The sequence below is a fragment of the Capricornis sumatraensis genome, chromosome 4 (assembly GCF_032405125.1).
Source record: "Capricornis sumatraensis isolate serow.1 chromosome 4, serow.2, whole genome shotgun sequence".
In the NCBI taxonomy this organism is placed as follows: domain Eukaryota; kingdom Metazoa; phylum Chordata; class Mammalia; order Artiodactyla; family Bovidae; genus Capricornis; species Capricornis sumatraensis.
The window spans coordinates 100,341,137-100,358,769 of NC_091072.1; the positions used below are offsets into that span (position 1 = coordinate 100,341,137).

Below are 17,633 nucleotides of genomic sequence, written 5' to 3' on the forward strand. Positions count from 1 at the left end.
AGGCTTAGCACCACTCTCTCTGGACTCCCATTTCTGGGGCTTCCCTAAACACCTCCCCTTAGCCCCTTGCCCAGGTCCCTGTTGAGCCTCCCTTCTAGCACTTCCACAGCCCCTACCCTTGGCCAGACTGTCTCCCCCATCCCAAGGTTGCTGGGCTCTTGGTTGCTCCTTCCTTCCCTTACTTGAGGACTTTCTCTTCTCTGGAGAGACTAAGTGATTTTTCTCTGCCCTTTCCTTCCCACATTCCCTCCCATCTTCTTGGACAGTTTAGGGTATGAACTCACACTTTCTGGATAGACTCCTTTACAGGACACACTTTCCCCATCTCCCCCACATATCAACCAGCCTGAAATGGGCCAGAGACTGGACACAAAAGTGCCCATTTGGGTCTCAGAGGGGTCAATCCAGTCATATTGCCAGATGACCCATGGGGTGGAGGTGTGGGTCAGGAACCTGATGCCTCCAGCCACAGAGGCCCTCTGCCTGGGGACCCCTAGGTTGATCTCTTCACTCCAGACCCCCAGGTCCTCTTGCTAGCTGCAGCCACAGGCCTCTACCACCATATCCGGCACATCTGTCTTGACCACGTTGCCATCACGGTCAAGGTAGAGGAGAGAGAGAGGCCTTCGGGCAGTAGGGACACAGCAGGAAGTACCCAAGGGCCAAGGGTTGTTGGCCTTGAGGAGGCTGAAGACAGCGGAATGGAAGGAGGCGGCAATGCCGGGGCTGCCAGCCAGGTGGGGGGGACACTGGCCACTGCAGAAATTCAGCTGGTACCCCTCGGGTTGCAGGATCCAATCCCGCCATCCCAGCTCCTGGAAGTCTACATAATGGTCTCGCCGACAGCATAAGGGGGTCGCCGGCTCACAGCTAGGGGTCCTCCTCCTGGCCCGGGCTGCTCCAGGCCATTTGGGCCGAGTCTTAAGTTCCAGGAAGGGCCGCTGCTCTTCCGCTGAGTCCAGGAGCTGTGGGGCGACAGTGCGGTTGCCTTCTAGGGAACTGCAGTCCAGTCTGAGTTTCAAGACACCAGACTCCTCACGCTTCAAGCCGCTAGAGGGCAGAGTCAGGGCGTGCCAGCCCGGGGTTGTCAACTGGTGCTCAGCCAGAAAGACGCGGGACCCTCGGCCTCTCCTCCTGTCCCCACATCGGAAAATCCTCAAGGAAAGAGGGCCGGGAAGGGTGGGGAGCACGTGCAGCCAGAGGCGAGCATGATACAGGTGATGGGACCGAGGAGTGGACAGGTGGAAGGTGAGCGTGGAGCTGCAGGTGGCGGTGGAGGAGTCTGCCAGAAAGATGGAGAAGGGATTGGAGAATGTGAGCGGAGATGATGCTGTCCCCTGAGACTCCCAAGAGCCCTGCCCACCGCTCTCGCCAGCTCCCAACTTCGGAAGAAGCAGGGACTCCGAGGCCAGTCTGGCTCCAGTTCCTCCTCTTCCTTCCAGACCCGACTCCCTCTGCTCCTGCTCTCATTGTCAAGTTCCCCTTCTGCTTCCCTGCCCTGTCAGCTCTCTGCCTGTCTCTCCTTCACCCACCTGTGAGGACTGCAAAGCTGATGACCTGCTCCCCATTCGCTGGAGCCACTCTTCCCCGCTGCAGTCTCCGGAGGGCTCTGGTGAGCACAGCCTGGGGTGGAGGATGAGTCATCCGGGGACGACTGGTCAGCTGTAGTCCCTCGAGGATTTGCTGCTTGGCCAGCTTGAGGACCAGAGCTCGCTCTGCTTGGGGTGCCAGTGTGGGGCCCCCACAGGACGGACACGCAGACCCTGCCACCTGTGCCCACACCAGTGCCCACAGCAGCACCAGTTGGAGCTGGACCTTGTGGAGTCCCATGGCCCTGGTGAACAGCCCAGGGTCAGGTCGGGGGCCTCGGAGGACCGTTGCTCCTCCTGTGGAGTCTGGCTGCGTGGAGGCCAATGAGGAGAACACGGCAGCTGCAGCCACCAGTGCCACACCTACCCTTGGCCAAGGGTAGAGCCACCTGTCTTCTGTTGCCTGGAACTCAGGAAGGCAGACAGTGGATGGTCCAATGGGTAGCGATGTTCAGTGCAGTCTGCCAGTTCGACCCTCACAGCTCATGTCTGACTACTGACCGGGGCCTCTCTGGAGCCAGCAGCCTAGGGCTCCCTCACCTAGTGGTCAGCAGGCAGACCTACCCTCTGAGCCCCAGGATTGGCCAGCTGTGCTGCCCATCAGGCCCCTGCCGTGGGTGGAGGTTCCCCCCTGGAGCTCAGGTTTCACCATCTGGCCCTGGTCACGGAGCTTGAGGTAGGGGTGGGGGGGTGGGGGGCGATGTGGACACGTATGATGCAAGAAGGAGGAGGATTTCACAGGCTCAATCCCCAAGGTCTGGGGCTCGGGGGAGGGAGCTCCATGTGAGCAAGGAGGGAAGGTCACTTCCCCCCATACCTCCAGTCTGTCTAGCTCCTGGCCTCCACTGTTGCAGCAGTTTCCATGAGGCAGCTGGGAGTCTCAGTGGTTATTTTTCTGGGCTAGAAGGAGAACTTGGTTCTTTTTTATTTCTAGCAATGGGGCTGGGACAAGGGCGAGAGGCCGGGGGGCTGGCGGTAGGAATGGAGTCCTCTTGCCCAGGCCAAGGTGGCAGTGTCATGGGGCACAGAAGTTACCTCCTGACCTTGCCTGTGCTGGCTGCCCAGAGTCCAGTTGGACCGGAGCACAACGTGGACGAGGGCTGGAGCCTGGGCGGGGGATGGCATGTCACTGTGATGTCTGGGGAAACCTGGAGAGGTGGGGGTGGTGGTGATGCAATATTACATCAGGGCAGAGTCCATCAAGGATGGCAGAAGGGCATGAGACTTGGAAGGGCCTGTCCCAGACATTGGTTCTCTTTCAGGGGACTCCAAGAGCTGCCTAGATTTGGGGTATCCTAGGAGTGGTGCCAGCCTTGGTTAATGGTGGGACATTGAAGATTTATGGGCTTTTAAGAACAAAACATAGCCAGTATAGCAACCTGAGTCCCAACCCCAGCCTTCCTTATCACACTCCTCACTGCCTTTAAATGGGAGGACCAAGGCCTCATGTCATCAGCCTTTCTCCTTATGCCCCAGTTTCTTCAAGAAGCTGGGAGGAAGTGAGTGTGTTTTGGGAAATGGGCCCCTATTCCAGTTTGTTAATCTCCCGGCTATTCAGCCATTGGGGGCTCTCAAGATACACTGCTAGATTCTGGCACAGGGGAAGAGAGGTGGCACTTTGGGGGCCGGGACTCAGTACCGCCAGTGTCCACCATGTGGCAGTGCTGAGCCGCTGGACAGCAGAGGGCTTAGCGCTGACCAGCTTCCCAGGGAAGGGGCTGCTCTGGGATGTGGAGAAATTCAGAGGGCTTGCTTCCCCACCTCTCCCTCTGGGGACCCTGCCTCTACGCCAGAAGAATGAGAAGCTGGTGCCTCAGCTCTCTCCGCTTGCCGCTGCCGGAAAGCCGAGGCTGTCATCAGGACCACATCACTGCTACCTTCAGTTCGGTTTTGGACCTCATCCCTGACATGTGGCAATGGAGGGCAGTGATGGGTGCCATGCTACAGCACCTGTGGTGGGGAGGGGGCCAATGAGACTTTTAGACCCTCTCTCCACCCTGCCTTTCTCCCTAGATCTGGAGTCATATTCAAGTCCCTCTGGCCAGGGCTCTCCCCAGCTGCCAGGGCCCTCTCTGTTGGTCAAGCTTGTGAGTGACAGCCCTCTCTACCCACTGGGGTCTGGACCCTAGAACTGCAAAGCTGAGGTTTCTGCCTGTGGCGCTGTCTCCGAGGGCTAACCTGTGGGTGAGCCTGAGTCAAGGGAGCATCCAGAAGTGACTGCAGGAGTCACCAACCCCATTCCTCCCCTGCCCTCTCTGTCAGGTGCCCCCAATTTCCAGCTCTTCTTACCCTCTTGCTGCTGTGCATGGCCTGCCCCTACCTCCCCAGTGACACTTACGTCAGAACCCAGCTATAAATATGCTCTTAGCATCTTAGTCACTTTTCCCAAGAAGTGCTCCCAGGTTATAAATACCCCAGCCATCTGCCTCACAGGCCCGCCCTACCACCAACCTGGCTGAGGGCTGGGGGGTAGCGACAGGCTTGAGAGTGGGTGAGGAAGTAGAAGGAGCCTGAGTGAGTATCTTGCCCTACAGAGAAAAGCCTGAGGAGCCTAGTGTCAGGGGCCAGGGAGCGCTGGAGGAAAAGGTTGGGAAGAGGACAATTCCACTGTTTCTTCTTTGTCAAAAGCAGAGCCAAAAAAGAGAAGGAACAGTACTGATTCCTGTTACATTTAGTTTATTTTAAAATTTGCTATTTTGTTCATCTTGGATATTTTTGCATTGATTTTTTAAAAAATATTGCATTAAAATATTATTTATCTTGACTGATGGAATTTTTGACATCCCCTTAAAATTCTGTCTCCAAGGCAAGTACCTCACTTCACCTCACCTTAGTCTTGACCCTGGGGACTGAAGCTATAGTTGGAAGTAGGGCGGTTAGATTTGGGAGGAGGTGGATTTAGGGTGGGAGACAGTGGTGGAAGAGGGCAGCCAAGCACCAGAAGGCTTCCTTAGATTCTCTCCTTAGGTTAAGATCTCATAAAGTCAAAGGACAGAGAACTTCTGAGCGAGTAAGCATTTGCTCACGAAGCCCACAGCTCAGATTTGCCTTTCTCCAGGAGGTCTTTCAGACTCTATCCTTTAGGGTGCCTTTTCCAGGGACCTCAGACCTGGATAGGAGGGGGTTATATGCTGAACAAACACAGACAGCACGTTTCCCAAAGGACACATGGGTTTTGCACAATCTCGGCCTTGGGTTGCAGACAATATCGACCCCATGGTTCAGGGCTGTCCAGCTAACGGGGCGGGGGGGCAATGGTGGGGGAAGAGGGCAAAGGTCTGGAGAGGACCCAGTCTCAGAGCAAATACCTCCCTCTCCTCTCCACAGACTTTCCTTTTCTTCTCCCCATCCTACTCAAGTGGCCCTTGGCCAGTTCCATCTCCCAGACAGGACTCCTGGCTGGAGCCCTGAGGATCAGTGAAGGAAGGCTGCCTCGTCTCTGCCTCCCACCATGTGTGTGCCCACAGGTTGTCACCTACTTGCTGGCTGAACAGTGATCTGTCTCATCTCTTGGACCGAGGACAGAGGGAGGAGAGGAGCAAGTAAAGCCCAGGTCTTTATTAGCTGGAAGACCAGTGAAGATGGTTCTAGGAAGTAGGATGGGGCCTAAGAAAGGAGGCAGCCTAGGGAAGGAGGAGTCATGATGTGTGGGACAGACATAAAGTTCAGCCCTAAGGAGACTGTGAGGAGAGAAAAGTGGGCAGGGCAGGCAGGCTCTGTGTCATCGGGGGTACCAATCAGGGTCCTGGCAGGAAATAAAAGACCCACTCAGCTGTCTATGTTGGCATCACTAAGAAGACTCAATGAGGGACCTCTTTTCAGAGGTATGGGCAGGGTTAAGGGAACTGAGGAGGGATGTTGAAGCACCCAGGAACTAGCAAAAGGCAGATCAAAGGCTAAGAGGAGACAGAGGCCAGCGTGTTTCTTATTCCTTTCCCTCTGCCTAGGTTCCATGGTTCTGTGTGACTATGGCTATGCCTATATCCCTACAACTCCTGTCCAGCTCCCCACCCCCTCCACAGCTCCAGCTCTGCCTAAGTTCAGGTATCCCTGCTTCCACGCTCTTGGCTTGTAAGAGCTTTCCATTCTTGCTAGTTTGCTAAGCCAGTCAAACTCGGCAGGAAGCCAGAGGCCAAAGGAACTCAGGTGAGTCCACCCCCAAGGGTACAGAGCCAGATGGAGAAGGAGAAAGAGTGAATGAAGGCATGCCAAGAGAGGCTTCAGCAACCCACTGGGCAAGTCAGAGGGAAAAGGGCTCAAGACATAAAGAGGATGTAATGTTTGGTGAATCTAAGGGAGGGACTCTCTGGAGATCCAGAAAAGCAAGGAACGGGGCTGGCCAATTCATCCTGTAGTGGGGGATGTGCAGTAGAAAGGGCAGGGAGGCACCGTGGATTGTGGGCGGGATTGCAGTGGGGCTGTGGGTGTCTGTCTGGGACTCAGATGGCACTGCTCATGGTAGGAGATGGGTCAGAGTCCCTGGGGTGGCAGTTGAGCACATGGGGCTTGCTGAATGGACTCTGCCCCAGAAAGGGGCTAGTCATTATGAAGATGGTACCGTGGCTCTCCTTAGATCACATCTAAGGAGATGTGATGAAGGTCTCCTCACATCAAAGTGGGGATAATTTCCCCAAGTTGCTCAGGAAGAGGGTGTTCATCTTCCGGACAGAGGCAGTAAGAGGGCCACACCCTACTATCAAGGAAGAGCACCTCCGTCAGGGCGTGTTTGCCTGTCCCCCCTCCCCCCCAGCTGCCTGTGCCACACACAGACTAACTGCACCCACAGGCTTCTACCACCATGTCAGGTATGTCAGTCTTGACAATGTTGCTGTCCCTGTCATAGTAGAGCAGAGAGAGGGGGCGCCGGATGGTGGGCACACAGCATGAACTCCCTCTGGTGGTGCCTGCAGCTGTGTTGACCTTGAGAAGATTGAGCACCGAGGTGTAAAAGGAAGCGGCGATGCCAGGCATGCCTGCCACGTGCAGAGGGCACTGCCCTGTGCAGAAGTTCATCGCATAGCCCTCAGGCTGGATGATCCAGTCGTGCCATCCGATCTCCCGGAAGTCCACGAAGAACTCCTGTCGACAGCACATCCTGGATCTGCCCTGGCAGTCGATGCCTCGACGACGAAGCCGGTGCTTGCCCCCGACTCTCACCCGAGCTGTCACGAAGGGCCTATGTGCAGCCCCAGCCAGGATGACTGGGCTCCAGGCCACCTGTCCTTCGGGGGCCAGCTCCAGGGCCAGGTGCCCCTGGCTATAAGCAGTCTGAGCTTCTGGCCCCAGGAGAAGCTGGTGCCAGCCACTGTCGTTTACCTCCAGCAGGTGCTGAGTGGCCGAAGTGAGGTTGGTGTCACGTGGGCTGAGCTCAAGGACCCTCACCTTCAGAGGGCAGGTGGTATTGGGAGGGAGCTGTACAAAGAACATGAGGCTGGCCTGCTGGACCTCCAGGCCACCAGCTGAGCTGTCAGAGGAGAAGTGGAAATCCAGACGAGTCTGGGTGGTGTTGCAGAGGCCTGTGGACACAAGAAGCCCCAGTCATTGTGGCCTTCTGAGTGTCAGTTCTACCTGCTACCTCCCTGTAAGTTCCTTCTCAACCACAGTCCTGGCACTGTTAAGGACCCTTTCCTTCTTAAAAATCTCTTCTCACAACTCTCTTAGGATTCTTCCTTAATTTTCTTTACCGGCTTTTCTTTCTCTGACCATCCCTCCAGTGCAAGAGTTCTTTGGTTTGTCTTTGACCTTCATTTCCTCTTTTTTTTTTAACCCTTATTTCCCCAACCAGGATCGAGCTTGCCCACCCCCATGCAGTGGAAGCTCGGAGTCTTAAGCACTGGACCCCCAGGGAAGTCCCATTTCCTCTTACTCTACACTGAGGGGAGCCCTGACCCACAGTTGTGGGCAGCCAACACAAATCTTATACTGGTGATTCCTGAATCTGTCAGTCCAGTCCAGACCATTTTGCACCTTGGGAATCACCAAGCTTCAGGCCTAAACTTCTAACTGCTTAATTTTGCCACATTCTGTGGAAACGTAGAAATCATGATTTTCCTCCCTATATACCTCTCTTTCTGTTCTTAGAATTGGTGGCACCATTACTTTGCTTATCATCTTTAGAAACCCTAAGATCACCTCCCTTATTCTCCACATCCAGTTCCTCACCAGAGTGGTTCTAACGACTGGCATAGGGACTTACCTGGCTGTCCAGTGGATAAGACTCCATGCTTCTAGTGCGAGGGGCGTGGGTTCAATTCCTGGTCAAGGAACTAGGATCCCACATGCTGTGGAGCTCAACTGAAAAAAAAAATGGCTCTGGATTTCTTCCTGTGCCTATCACTGCTGCCCGATTCCCCCTCTTCATCTCTCGCCTGACCTACTGAAACACATGAGTTGGGTTTCTGCTCCCTCCACTCCTGCTCCTGTCAGGATCACTAACACCTTCCACACTGCCATATCCACATGGTTTCATCTCTATATTGGTTGGCCTTACCTGAACTTCAAGCAGGTGTTTGAGGCAGTGGACCGTTCCCTCCTTCTGGAAATACTTCCTCCTCTTGGCTTCCATGACTCTGGCCACTCTATTTTGGTCTCTTTGGCTGACAGCTCCTCTTCCTCTGCCTGACCTCTAAATGTTGGAGGTCCTCTCTCTCTTTGCTTCTCTACCTGTACTCTCTCCCAGAAAGATCCCATCAATTCCCTTGGCTTTCAATTTCATCTATATGTTGATAACTCCCCAGATACCTCTATCTGTGGCCCTGACCTCTCCCTGAGCTTCAGTCTTGTATAACCAGCCACAGATCTGATATTCCACTAGGATATCCAATGCTATCTCAAACTTTTCAAGTTCAGAGAACTCCAGGTTTATCCTCCCCGACCCCCAACTCAAACCTGTTCCTTCTTCAGTCTTCCCTTTCCCTATAAAGGTATTGCTTAAACCAAAGTCTTGCTTGCCCTCATTCCCTTCTTTGAAATTATCTGCAGGCCTGTCAACTATATCTCTAGTTCATAATGTAATTTCACTTAACCCCACCTCCTCTACCATACATTAGTTCAACCCACAATCATCTTTTTCTTGAACTATGGCAATAGCTTGCCAAGTGGTTGGTTCATTCTTGCCCCCAAAACCATTCTTCACACATTAGTCAGAGTAATTCCCCCCTCCCCCCCCGGCTGTGTTACGTGGCATATGGGATCTCAGTTCCCTAACCAGGGATCAAACTCACACCTACTGCAGTTGAAGCACAGAGTCTTAACCACTGGACCACGAGGGAAGTCCCAGAGTAATTTTTTTATAGCATAAATCTGATCAGCTTAATATCCTTCAAAATTTTCCCATTGCTATTTGAATAAAATCTAAACTCCTTAACAGGGACTTCCCTGGTGGTCCTGTGGTTAAGAATCCACCTTCCAATGCAAAAGACATGAGTTCAATCCCTGATCCTTGGGGAACTAAGATTCCACATGGTGTGGTGCAGCTAAGCCCTAGTGCCACAACTAGAGAAGCCTAGTCACCACAAGGAAGAGCCTGCACACTGCAATAAAGACTCAGAACAGCCAAAATTAGAATACGTAAACCCCTTAACATCCTTGCCTAGAGAAATCCATGGACAGAGGAGCCTGGCGGGCTATAGTCCATGGACATTCAGAGTCAAACACAACTGAAGCAACTTAGCACACACACACAGCATAGAAAACCTGTATGATTAGGCATTCTGCCACTTAATGACTATATTCTACCTATACTGCTTTTTTTCTGTTCCTTGAACTCTTACAAAGCATGGACCCACCTCATGGCCTTTGCACTTGCTATTTCCCCTGCCTGGAATGTCTTTCCAAGAATGTTGAATGACTGGCTCCTTCTTGCCATTCAGTTCAAATTCGCTTCTTTAGAGGGGCTTCCCTGACTGACCTAGCTAAAACAGCCTTCAACTTTACCCTCATCTCTTTAATACACTATCCTGTTTAACTGGTCTTTATATCCACTGTCGTTCTCTGTAATCATCTTGGCTTTTCTGCTCGTTTGTTGACTATATACTTCTCCTTCCCTCTTCTTCCCCCATCCCCACTCCCAGCCAGGATGTACACTCCACAAAGGTACAGATGGTGTCTGTGTGGCCCACCACTGTATCCCTAGCACCTGGTACATTATAGGCATTCGATAAACACTTTTTCAGTGGATGGCTTTTCATTCTTTTTTTTTTTTTTTTTTTGAATGGACCAGTTTTAAAGTCTGTTTTGAATTTGTTACAACATAGCTTCTGTTTTATGCTTTGGTTTTTCGGCCGCGAGGCATGTGGGATCTTAATTCCCTGACCAGGGATTGAATCCCCACCTCCTGTGTTGACAGGTAAAGTCTTAACCACTGGACTGCCAGGGAAGTCAGGTCTTTCATTCTTATTTTATGCTGACATCAGAATTATTTTCCAAAAGGCTAGGTCATAAAATTCATAGTTTAAAAAAACTTATTGATGAATACATCTGTTTTAGGAGGCAATTAAATGCCATTATGCTTTGGCCTTAGTGACCCTTTTTTATTTAAGGAAAGAATGCTTTATTGTGGGAATGTCACTGATACGCTTATGGGCGTAAAAGAGCAGAAACTGAAATTCAACTAGACTTGGTGTGAATTGTAAAGCCTGGAATATGGTTGCTCTAGACAGCTCTGAAAGCCTGCAAGAGCTCAGTTATCTCAGTCTTCCTGTGTAAGTCTACTCCCTTCTTCTCTTTCTGTGGGTCTACCTCTTTTGCCTCCCTGAGAGCTTCCTCGGGTCCCTAAATGGTGGCCCCAGCTCCTGAGTCTACAGAGCTTTTAACTTAGCTCTTCCTAGCTAAGTGACCTGATTCTTCAGTGTTCCAATTCCAAAATCTTTAAAGAAGAGTCTAATTGGTCCAGCTAATCTTTTCTTGTTAGGTCACTAAGCGCTCTTACCTTTTAGAACCTCGTAAGCCACCCCAGTTATAGCAGGCAGACACAGGGCCAGCAGGGGCTGTGGAAGACTTCTACATTGTTGACCATCAGTGAACAACACTTCCCAATATTCACGGTTTTGTGCAATCCCTTACTATATTAATTCTGGGCTTGGCATGTGACTTGATTTGGCCAATGAGAGGTAGGCAAGCACGGTGCAAGTAGATGCTTAATAAGTACTTAATAAGTACTTTGAGGCTTCCTCCTCTTGGAAGGAAACTTTTATTTTAAATTGTTTTTTTCATTTGGCCGCATGTGGGACCTCAGTTCCCTGACTGGTTATTGAACCTGTGCCCCCTGTACTGGAGGTGTGGAGTCTTAACCACCAGACTGCCAGAGGAGACCAAGAAACCTCTAAATGCTTTAAAGAAACTTGGGCTAGACTACTGAATGATGAGGAGCCACGTGGAGAGAGACTTTGGAAGATCAGAGGCCATCCTAGAGATTTCGGCCCCATCTGAGAATGCAATTGCTTGAATGACCTCAGCGATCCCACATCAAGTGAAGGAACTGTCCTGAATAAGTCCAGTCAAACTACAAAATCACAGAAAATGTTGATTTTTTTTTTTTTTTGCTCTAAGCCTCGGTGTTTGAGCTGATCTGCTATATTAGCGGATAACTAAAACAGAAATAAGTGTCCAAAGTGGGGTACACCATAGCAAAGGCTTAAAATATGCAGTACAGGCTTAGGGACTGGGTGGCAGACAAGTGATGGAAGGAGAGCAGGGAGACTGTTAGTGAAGGCAGGAAGGACAGTGAAGAAATCGCTGTTGGAAGCTAGAGAAAGGGGAACCTGTATTATGTATTGGCTATCGTCTCTGGTAACTTGGAAGCTAGAAATGGTATCTAACAAAGTTGTGAATTGAGCTAAAGATATTTCCAGGCAGAATGTTGAAAGTGCCAATTGGCTTATTTTAGCTGCCTATGATAAGGCATCTCAAGAGTGAGATGAACTAAAAAAGGAACTGTTCAATGTTCAACCAGAATTTAGAGAAAAACTTTCCAACAGGACTTGTTAGATTGAACAATAAAATATTTTTTCATTCCTCAACTCTGTCTGGCAAAAGGTTCTCAAACTAAGAAATGGTCTCAGGGCAAAAATCAACCCCAGGACACTGCAGGTAAAACATGGCTTCAGAGTTATGATCAAAACAGTAAAGGGTAAGCTCTAAGACCTTTTGTTAGGATCTAACATCTTTGTTAAGATCTTTTTTTTTTTTCGGTCACACTAATTCCTCAGCCAGGGATGGAACCAGTGCTCCTGCAGTGGAAGCATGGAGTCTTAATCACTGGGCCACCAGGGAAGTTCAAAGATCTAAAATGTAAGATGTTATTCTATAGATTCTCTCAACTAGACAGAAGGGCTTCTAAGAATCTTATCACCCAACACCCTGACTTGTAACCTAAAGACAGGCATCTGTCTTGATAGAATGGAGTGCCTTTTGTCTGATTGAGTAGACTATAATTTATTATTTAGAAGGCTCACAGAGTGTTAAAGAGAATTTTAATAGTGAAAGAAGCACCAATTTGGACTAAAAGAGATAGAGATGACTCAGAATGAAAAGAAGTCTCCCGGTCTCCAGGCCCCCAACTTTTTTGGGCAGATGCAGGCTGAGAAAACTACTCTGCTGCAAACACAGGCTACTTTTTATTTAAAAGGAAAGACATCTGGGGCTGGCACTAAGGGTCGAGAGAGCAGACCTAGAAGCCTAGGAGAGCAATGGTGGGCTCTTCTTAAGAGGAGAGGAAAGTCGCAGAAAAAGGCCTTAATCAAAGGAGTTCCAGACTTAGGGTAGAATTTTCATAAACCAGTGACTGCTCTGCGTCTTCCTTCCCTGTCTCCCATTTTGAACAGGTGTATCTATTATGTCCCATTCCTGTCTCAGCATTGTACGTTAGGTATGTGGGAAGCAGATAACTTGAATTTTTAGGTCAAAGGCAATGTTGTGCTGGTAAATATTTAACAACTGGATTCCAGAGTGGGGGGAAAAGGCGCTGATTAATAGTGTTAGCCAATTTCTGAGGAATACATTCTCCTATATTGGCCAATTGCAGACTACCAATGTGATATCACTGAATACACAGTTGGCAGATGTTCACCATCAGGCCTCAAGAGCCAGTCTGAGCCAGTGTCAGGACACCACTGGAGGTTCTTCCCCTGGTTTCTCCAGGGCCCCAAGCTCTTTCTCTTTGTATCTCCAGCAAGAACAATTCTCAGATCTTCTCTTTCACACAATGGTGGAGATGATAGCTTAAGCTGGAATGAAAACTTGAAACTAAAATATTTAAATGTAAAAGATAGGATCCAGGGATCAGTCATTCTCATCTCCAGAGTTCATTTTGGGTCACACCCCCTCCATCCTGAATGTTGTATTCATTCATTGATTAGCAAATATGGAAAGTATATAGACTTTAAAGTCAGAGAGAATGGTGTTTGAATTCTGCCCTTTGTAAGCTGTATGACCTTGCTGCTACCGATAAGTCACTACAGTCGTGTCCGACTCTGTGTGACCCCATAGACGGCAGCCCACCAGGCTCCCCATTCCCTGGGATTCTCCAGGCAAGAACACTGGAGTGGGTTGCCATTTCCTCCTCCAATGCATGAAAGTGAAAAGTGAAAGGGAAGTCACTCAGTCGCGTCCGACTCTTTGAGACCCCATGGACTGCAGCCTACCAGGCTCCTCCATCCATGGGATTTTCCAGGCAAGAGTACTGGAGTGGGGTGCCATCGCCTTCTCCGTGTATGACCTTGGCCACGTAAATTATCTACTTTGAGTTTCAGTTTCTGCATTCTTAAGATGGGAATGATAAAATGTTAGTCGCTCTTTGCGACCCCGTGGACTGTAGCCTGCCAGGCTCCTCTGTCCATGGAATTTTCCAGGCTAGAATACTGGAGTGGGTTGCCATTTCCTTCTCCAGGGGATCCTACTGGGGATCTTCAGGGGATCTACTCCAGGGGATCTCCAGGGGATCTTCCCGACCCAGGGATCGAACCCAGGTCTCTGGCATTGCAGGCAGATTCTTTACTGTCTGAGTGACCAGGGAATGATAAAGTCTACTTTATGCAAGGATTAACTGAGAGGAGGCAGGTACAATAAATACCTGGTAATGGTCATTACTGCCACAGTGTGCCAGGAACTGGGCTAAGCATCAGGGATACAAAGGTGAAAAAAAACCAACCAGGAGGCACAATGGTAAAGAATCCACCTGCCAATGCAGGGGACATGGATTTGACCCATGATCTGGGAAGATCCCACATGTGAGGAGCAACTAACCCCATGAGACGCAGTTACTGAGCCCACACTCTGGAGCCCATGAGCCACAACTACTGAGCTCACAAGCTGCAACCACTGAAGCCCGCATGCCTAGAGCCTGTGCTCTGCAACAAGAGAAGCCACAGCAATGAGAAGCCTGTGCACAGCGATGGAGACCCAGTGTAAAAAAAGTAAAATAAACATTAAAAAATAAATTAACAAGGCTTTGTTGCAGATAGGATGGTGATAAATCATTATAAAACATTATAAAATCATTATAAAACATTATAAAATCATTATAAAACAACCAGGATTGTGGTGTTCAAAGGACTCACGGCTTCATGGCCATTGTCCACCCTGTGTTCATCCACTCCAGACTACCTTCAACTCCAAATGCAGTCCGTTTCTTCAGATTTTCGCTCGTGTTTTTCCATTTAGGATGTTGTTTACCATTCTTTACCCATTGAAGTCAAACTTCCTGTACAATCTAGCCTGTTTGTAACCTTCTGAAAGATTTCCCCGTCCCGTCAGGTCCCAGTGACTGACTTCTGTCCATGAGGTGCTTGTGTCCTCAATCCAGCATTAATTTCATTCTGCCTGTATTCTAGGTAATTTATTCCTAGCAGTAACAATTAAACTCTTCATGGGCAGAAGCTGAGTCTTCTAAGTTCCCTCCCACCTTCTCCTTTCTAAGTGAAAGAAAGTGAAAGTGTTAGTCGCTCAGTCCTGTCCAACTCTTTGCAACCCATGTACTGTAGTCTGCCAGGCTCCTCTGTCCGTGGGTTTCTCCAGGCAAGAATACTGGAGTGGGTTGCCATTCCCTTCGTCAGGGGATCTTCCCGACCCAGGGATTGAACCTGGGTCTCCTGCATTGCAGGCAGTTTCTTTACTGTTTGAGCCACCAGGGAAGCCCATGCTTTCTAAGTACATTAATTAGTTCACTTAATTCTCTCAACTATCCTCTCATTATCTCTGTTTTGCAACTGAGAAAACTATCAACAACCCAGGACATATAGTAATAAGTAGCTGAGCAGGAATTTGAGCCCAGTTTATCTGGCTCCAGAGTTTGTGTTCTTAATTATGAGCAGAAACCCTTTTCTGAGCTGGAATAGGGTCTCATTCATCACTGGGGACTCTAGACATGGTCAAGCTGACCTGGTTTGGTTGGTTGTCAAGCATCTACTCTGTTTACAAGAGGCAGAGTGGTATAATGGTCAAGGTCAAGGACTTGAGACTCAGGCTGTCTGGTTCCACCACTTACTGGTCATATGACCTTGAGCTAGCTACTCAACCTCTTTGAGCCTCAGTTTCATCATTTCTAAAATACAGACAACAATAGTATTTACCTACTTGACTTGTGAGGCTCTCAAGGAGTTAGTATCTGTAAAAGGTTTAGAACACTGTAAACATTGTATGTGTGCGTGTTCAGTCGCTTCAGTCACGCCTGACTCTTTGTGACCCTATGGATTGTAGCCTTCCAGGTTTCTCTGTCCATAGGATTCTCCAAGCAAGAATACTGGAGTAGGTTGCCATGCCCTCCTCCAGGGGATCTTCAGGACCCGGAGACTGAACTCGAGTCTTGTGTGTCTCCTGCATTGCAGGCAGGTTCTTTACCACTGAGCCATCGAGGAAGCCCAAATATTGTATAAGTATTAGTTATTTCTACTATATACTAGTCTCTGGTGACAATGTGAGGAATAAATGACAGTTCCTGAACTCAAGGGGTTGAATTCTATGGGAAGACAGCCTTCATAGAAAACCTGGATACAGGCAATTCCACAAGGAAGGTCCAGGTTCCGGGTGAGGGTATGCGAGCTATAAGAGAGGGAGCCCCTCGGCCTCAAGTCAGGGTGGGTGTTTTCAGGATAGGGGTGCTGGGCCTTGAAGGGAGTAGATGCTGACTCAAGGAAAGGGACCAGGATTGGGGAGGGCCTTCTAAACCTAAGACAAAACTTGCAAGAAGCTCAGAGGCAAGAGAGACCACTTGTTTATGTTCCGTTTCTCAGATCCTGTCTCTAAACTCTTTTTTTTTTGGCCCCACCTTGAGGTTTCTGAGATCTCAGTTTCTCAACCAGGGATTGAACCTGGGCCCTCAGCCATGAGGGTGCAGAGTCCTAAACCGCTGGCATGCATGCTTAGTCACGTCCCACTTTTTGGGACCCCATGGACTGCAGCCTGCCCTCCAAGCTCTTCCATCCATGAAATTTTCCAGGCAAGAACACTGGAGTGGGTTGCCATTTCCTACTCCAAAATCACTGGACCACTAAAGAATTCCCTTGTCTCTGAATTCTTGATATTCTCTCCAGCTGCCCACTAAATTCTCTACCCCACCCCTGTTCTTTATTTATCCTTTAAATATCCTTCTGAGCCCCATTTTGACCCTGTTCTGATGTGGGGACTTAAGGTAATCAAGGCAAGAGGACAGGAGTCAGTGGAGCGAAATTGTAATTGGAGTGTTTCACTTTTCTACCTTTTACCCAAATGAGGTATCTGGGGAGGATGGGGTACAAAGAGGCTGGATCCTGGGGCCAGAGGAGGGACAGACTCTCTAGTTCCCAGACCCTGAGTCCAGGCTCAGGGAGTGGTTGGGCTCACATCACAGCCTGTGGAAGTGTGTGGGGCCTGCCGAGAGAGGAACCAGGGGAGATAGGGGTAGGCAGTCTCAAAGAAAAGCGAAAGGTACCCACTTCTCGGGTACCCATTGGTCAAGTCTAAATTTATAAGGGAGCGCTTGGGTGGGTGGGGGTTGAGAGCCTGGGATTAGGAGACTATAGGCTGCGAGAGGCCAGAGTTGGGGTGGTTTTGGGGAGAAAGTCAGAGGTTAGTTATCAGGGAGGAAGCTTTTTGTTTCCTGAGGAGATCGAGTTTGGGGAAAGATCTACAGGCCAAGAACCCACCTGTCTCGGCAAAGGTGATGATCTCATACTCCTGTCCCCCATCGGCTTCCGGAAGCACCCCCTGTGGAGGCCCGTGGAGGCGCTGCAGGGCAGCCCGCAGAGCAACTCGGGACACAGGCTGGCCCAGGGTGGGGCGCTGGCTGAGGTGCAGCTTGTCCAAGATGCTCCTCTTGGCCAGGTTAAGCAGCAGCTCCCGGTGGCTCTCCACGTCCAAGGCAGGCTCCCCGCATGCTGGGCACTGTCTGTCAGCTCTGGGAGTGGCCACAGTGGCTGCAGGCAGCACCAAGAAGGCAAGGAACAAGGAGCAGATCATCGCCAAGGGGCTTCCTTGAGCTATGCACCTGAGACAGAGCTGCAACCCCGGGGTTCAGGGTCTCAACAGCTGTGGTCTCGGCGCCTTTCTTGCTGGCTGCCAGGGGCCCCGGAAGGAGAGTGTGTCCAGCTGGCATGACTCCTGGTTGTAGGGGGTAGAGCAGTCAAACATCCAACTTGAGAGATGAAGTCAGTTACAGGTAGAATCTGGCAGAAGCCACATAAGTCAACGAAAGTACAGAGTGGGGGATGTGAGGCGAGGTTGGTTGGGTTGTCCCTCGGCCAACTTTGGGAGAGGGTGGGTTACCCATGTGAGCTGCCAGGCCTGGGGACAAAGGTCAGAGATGAAATTCCTCTTCGGATTGATAGCCTTGCTCGGAAGCCTGGCAGTAGGGGGTGGGAGTGGGGTGTGGAGATCAGAGGTTTAAAGATAGAATGTTAAAACATGACTTTCAAACGTGAGGGGGTCATTGGCAGGACACTGTAGGTCATTGTCATGTAGGTTGTTGAGAGTTCATTTTCCCCTGCCTGGTCCTTCTCAAAGCCCTACCGCCCTTTCCTCCCTCCCAGAGGCTCACAGTCCAGACTCCTTTGTAGCCCTGGGTTGGGTTTT

The 17,633-nt window shown here is 50.2% G+C and overlaps 2 protein-coding genes across 2 annotated transcripts; both read right to left on the minus strand.

Annotated features, from left to right (window-relative positions):
- Positions 1-453: 453 nt before the first annotated feature.
- INHBE (inhibin subunit beta E) lies at positions 454-1,883 on the minus strand. Its single transcript, XM_068971865.1, has 2 exons — positions 1,533-1,883; positions 454-1,282 (listed from the first exon to the last, which is right to left on the minus strand). The coding sequence occupies exons 1-2, from the start codon at positions 1,828-1,830 to the stop codon at positions 534-536; spliced, it is 1,047 nt and encodes a 348-aa protein (XP_068827966.1). The 5' UTR covers positions 1,831-1,883; the 3' UTR covers positions 454-533.
- Positions 1,884-4,275: 2,392 nt separating this feature from the next.
- INHBC (inhibin subunit beta C) lies at positions 4,276-17,069 on the minus strand. The gene is made up of 2 exons (XM_068970779.1): positions 16,709-17,069; positions 4,276-7,105 (listed from the first exon to the last, which is right to left on the minus strand). The coding sequence occupies exons 1-2, from the start codon at positions 17,019-17,021 to the stop codon at positions 6,360-6,362; spliced, it is 1,059 nt and encodes a 352-aa protein (XP_068826880.1). The 5' UTR covers positions 17,022-17,069; the 3' UTR covers positions 4,276-6,359.
- Positions 17,070-17,633: the final 564 nt, after the last annotated feature.

Excerpts from the sequence above, each read along its gene's own strand:
- INHBE (XM_068971865.1), bottom strand. The coding sequence starts at position 1,830 with ATGGGACTCCACAAGGTCCAGCTCCAACTGGTGCTGCTGTGGGCACTG. Across the intron at positions 1,283-1,532 it reads CAGCTTTGCAGTCCTCACAG|ACTCCTCCACCGCCACCTGC; the intron begins GTGGGTGAAGGA and ends TCTTTCTGGCAG.
- INHBC (XM_068970779.1), bottom strand. The coding sequence starts at position 17,021 with ATGATCTGCTCCTTGTTCCTTGCCTTCTTGGTGCTGCCTGCAGCCACT. Across the intron at positions 7,106-16,708 it reads CATCACCTTTGCCGAGACAG|GCCTCTGCAACACCACCCAG; the intron begins GTGGGTTCTTGG and ends TTGTGTCCACAG.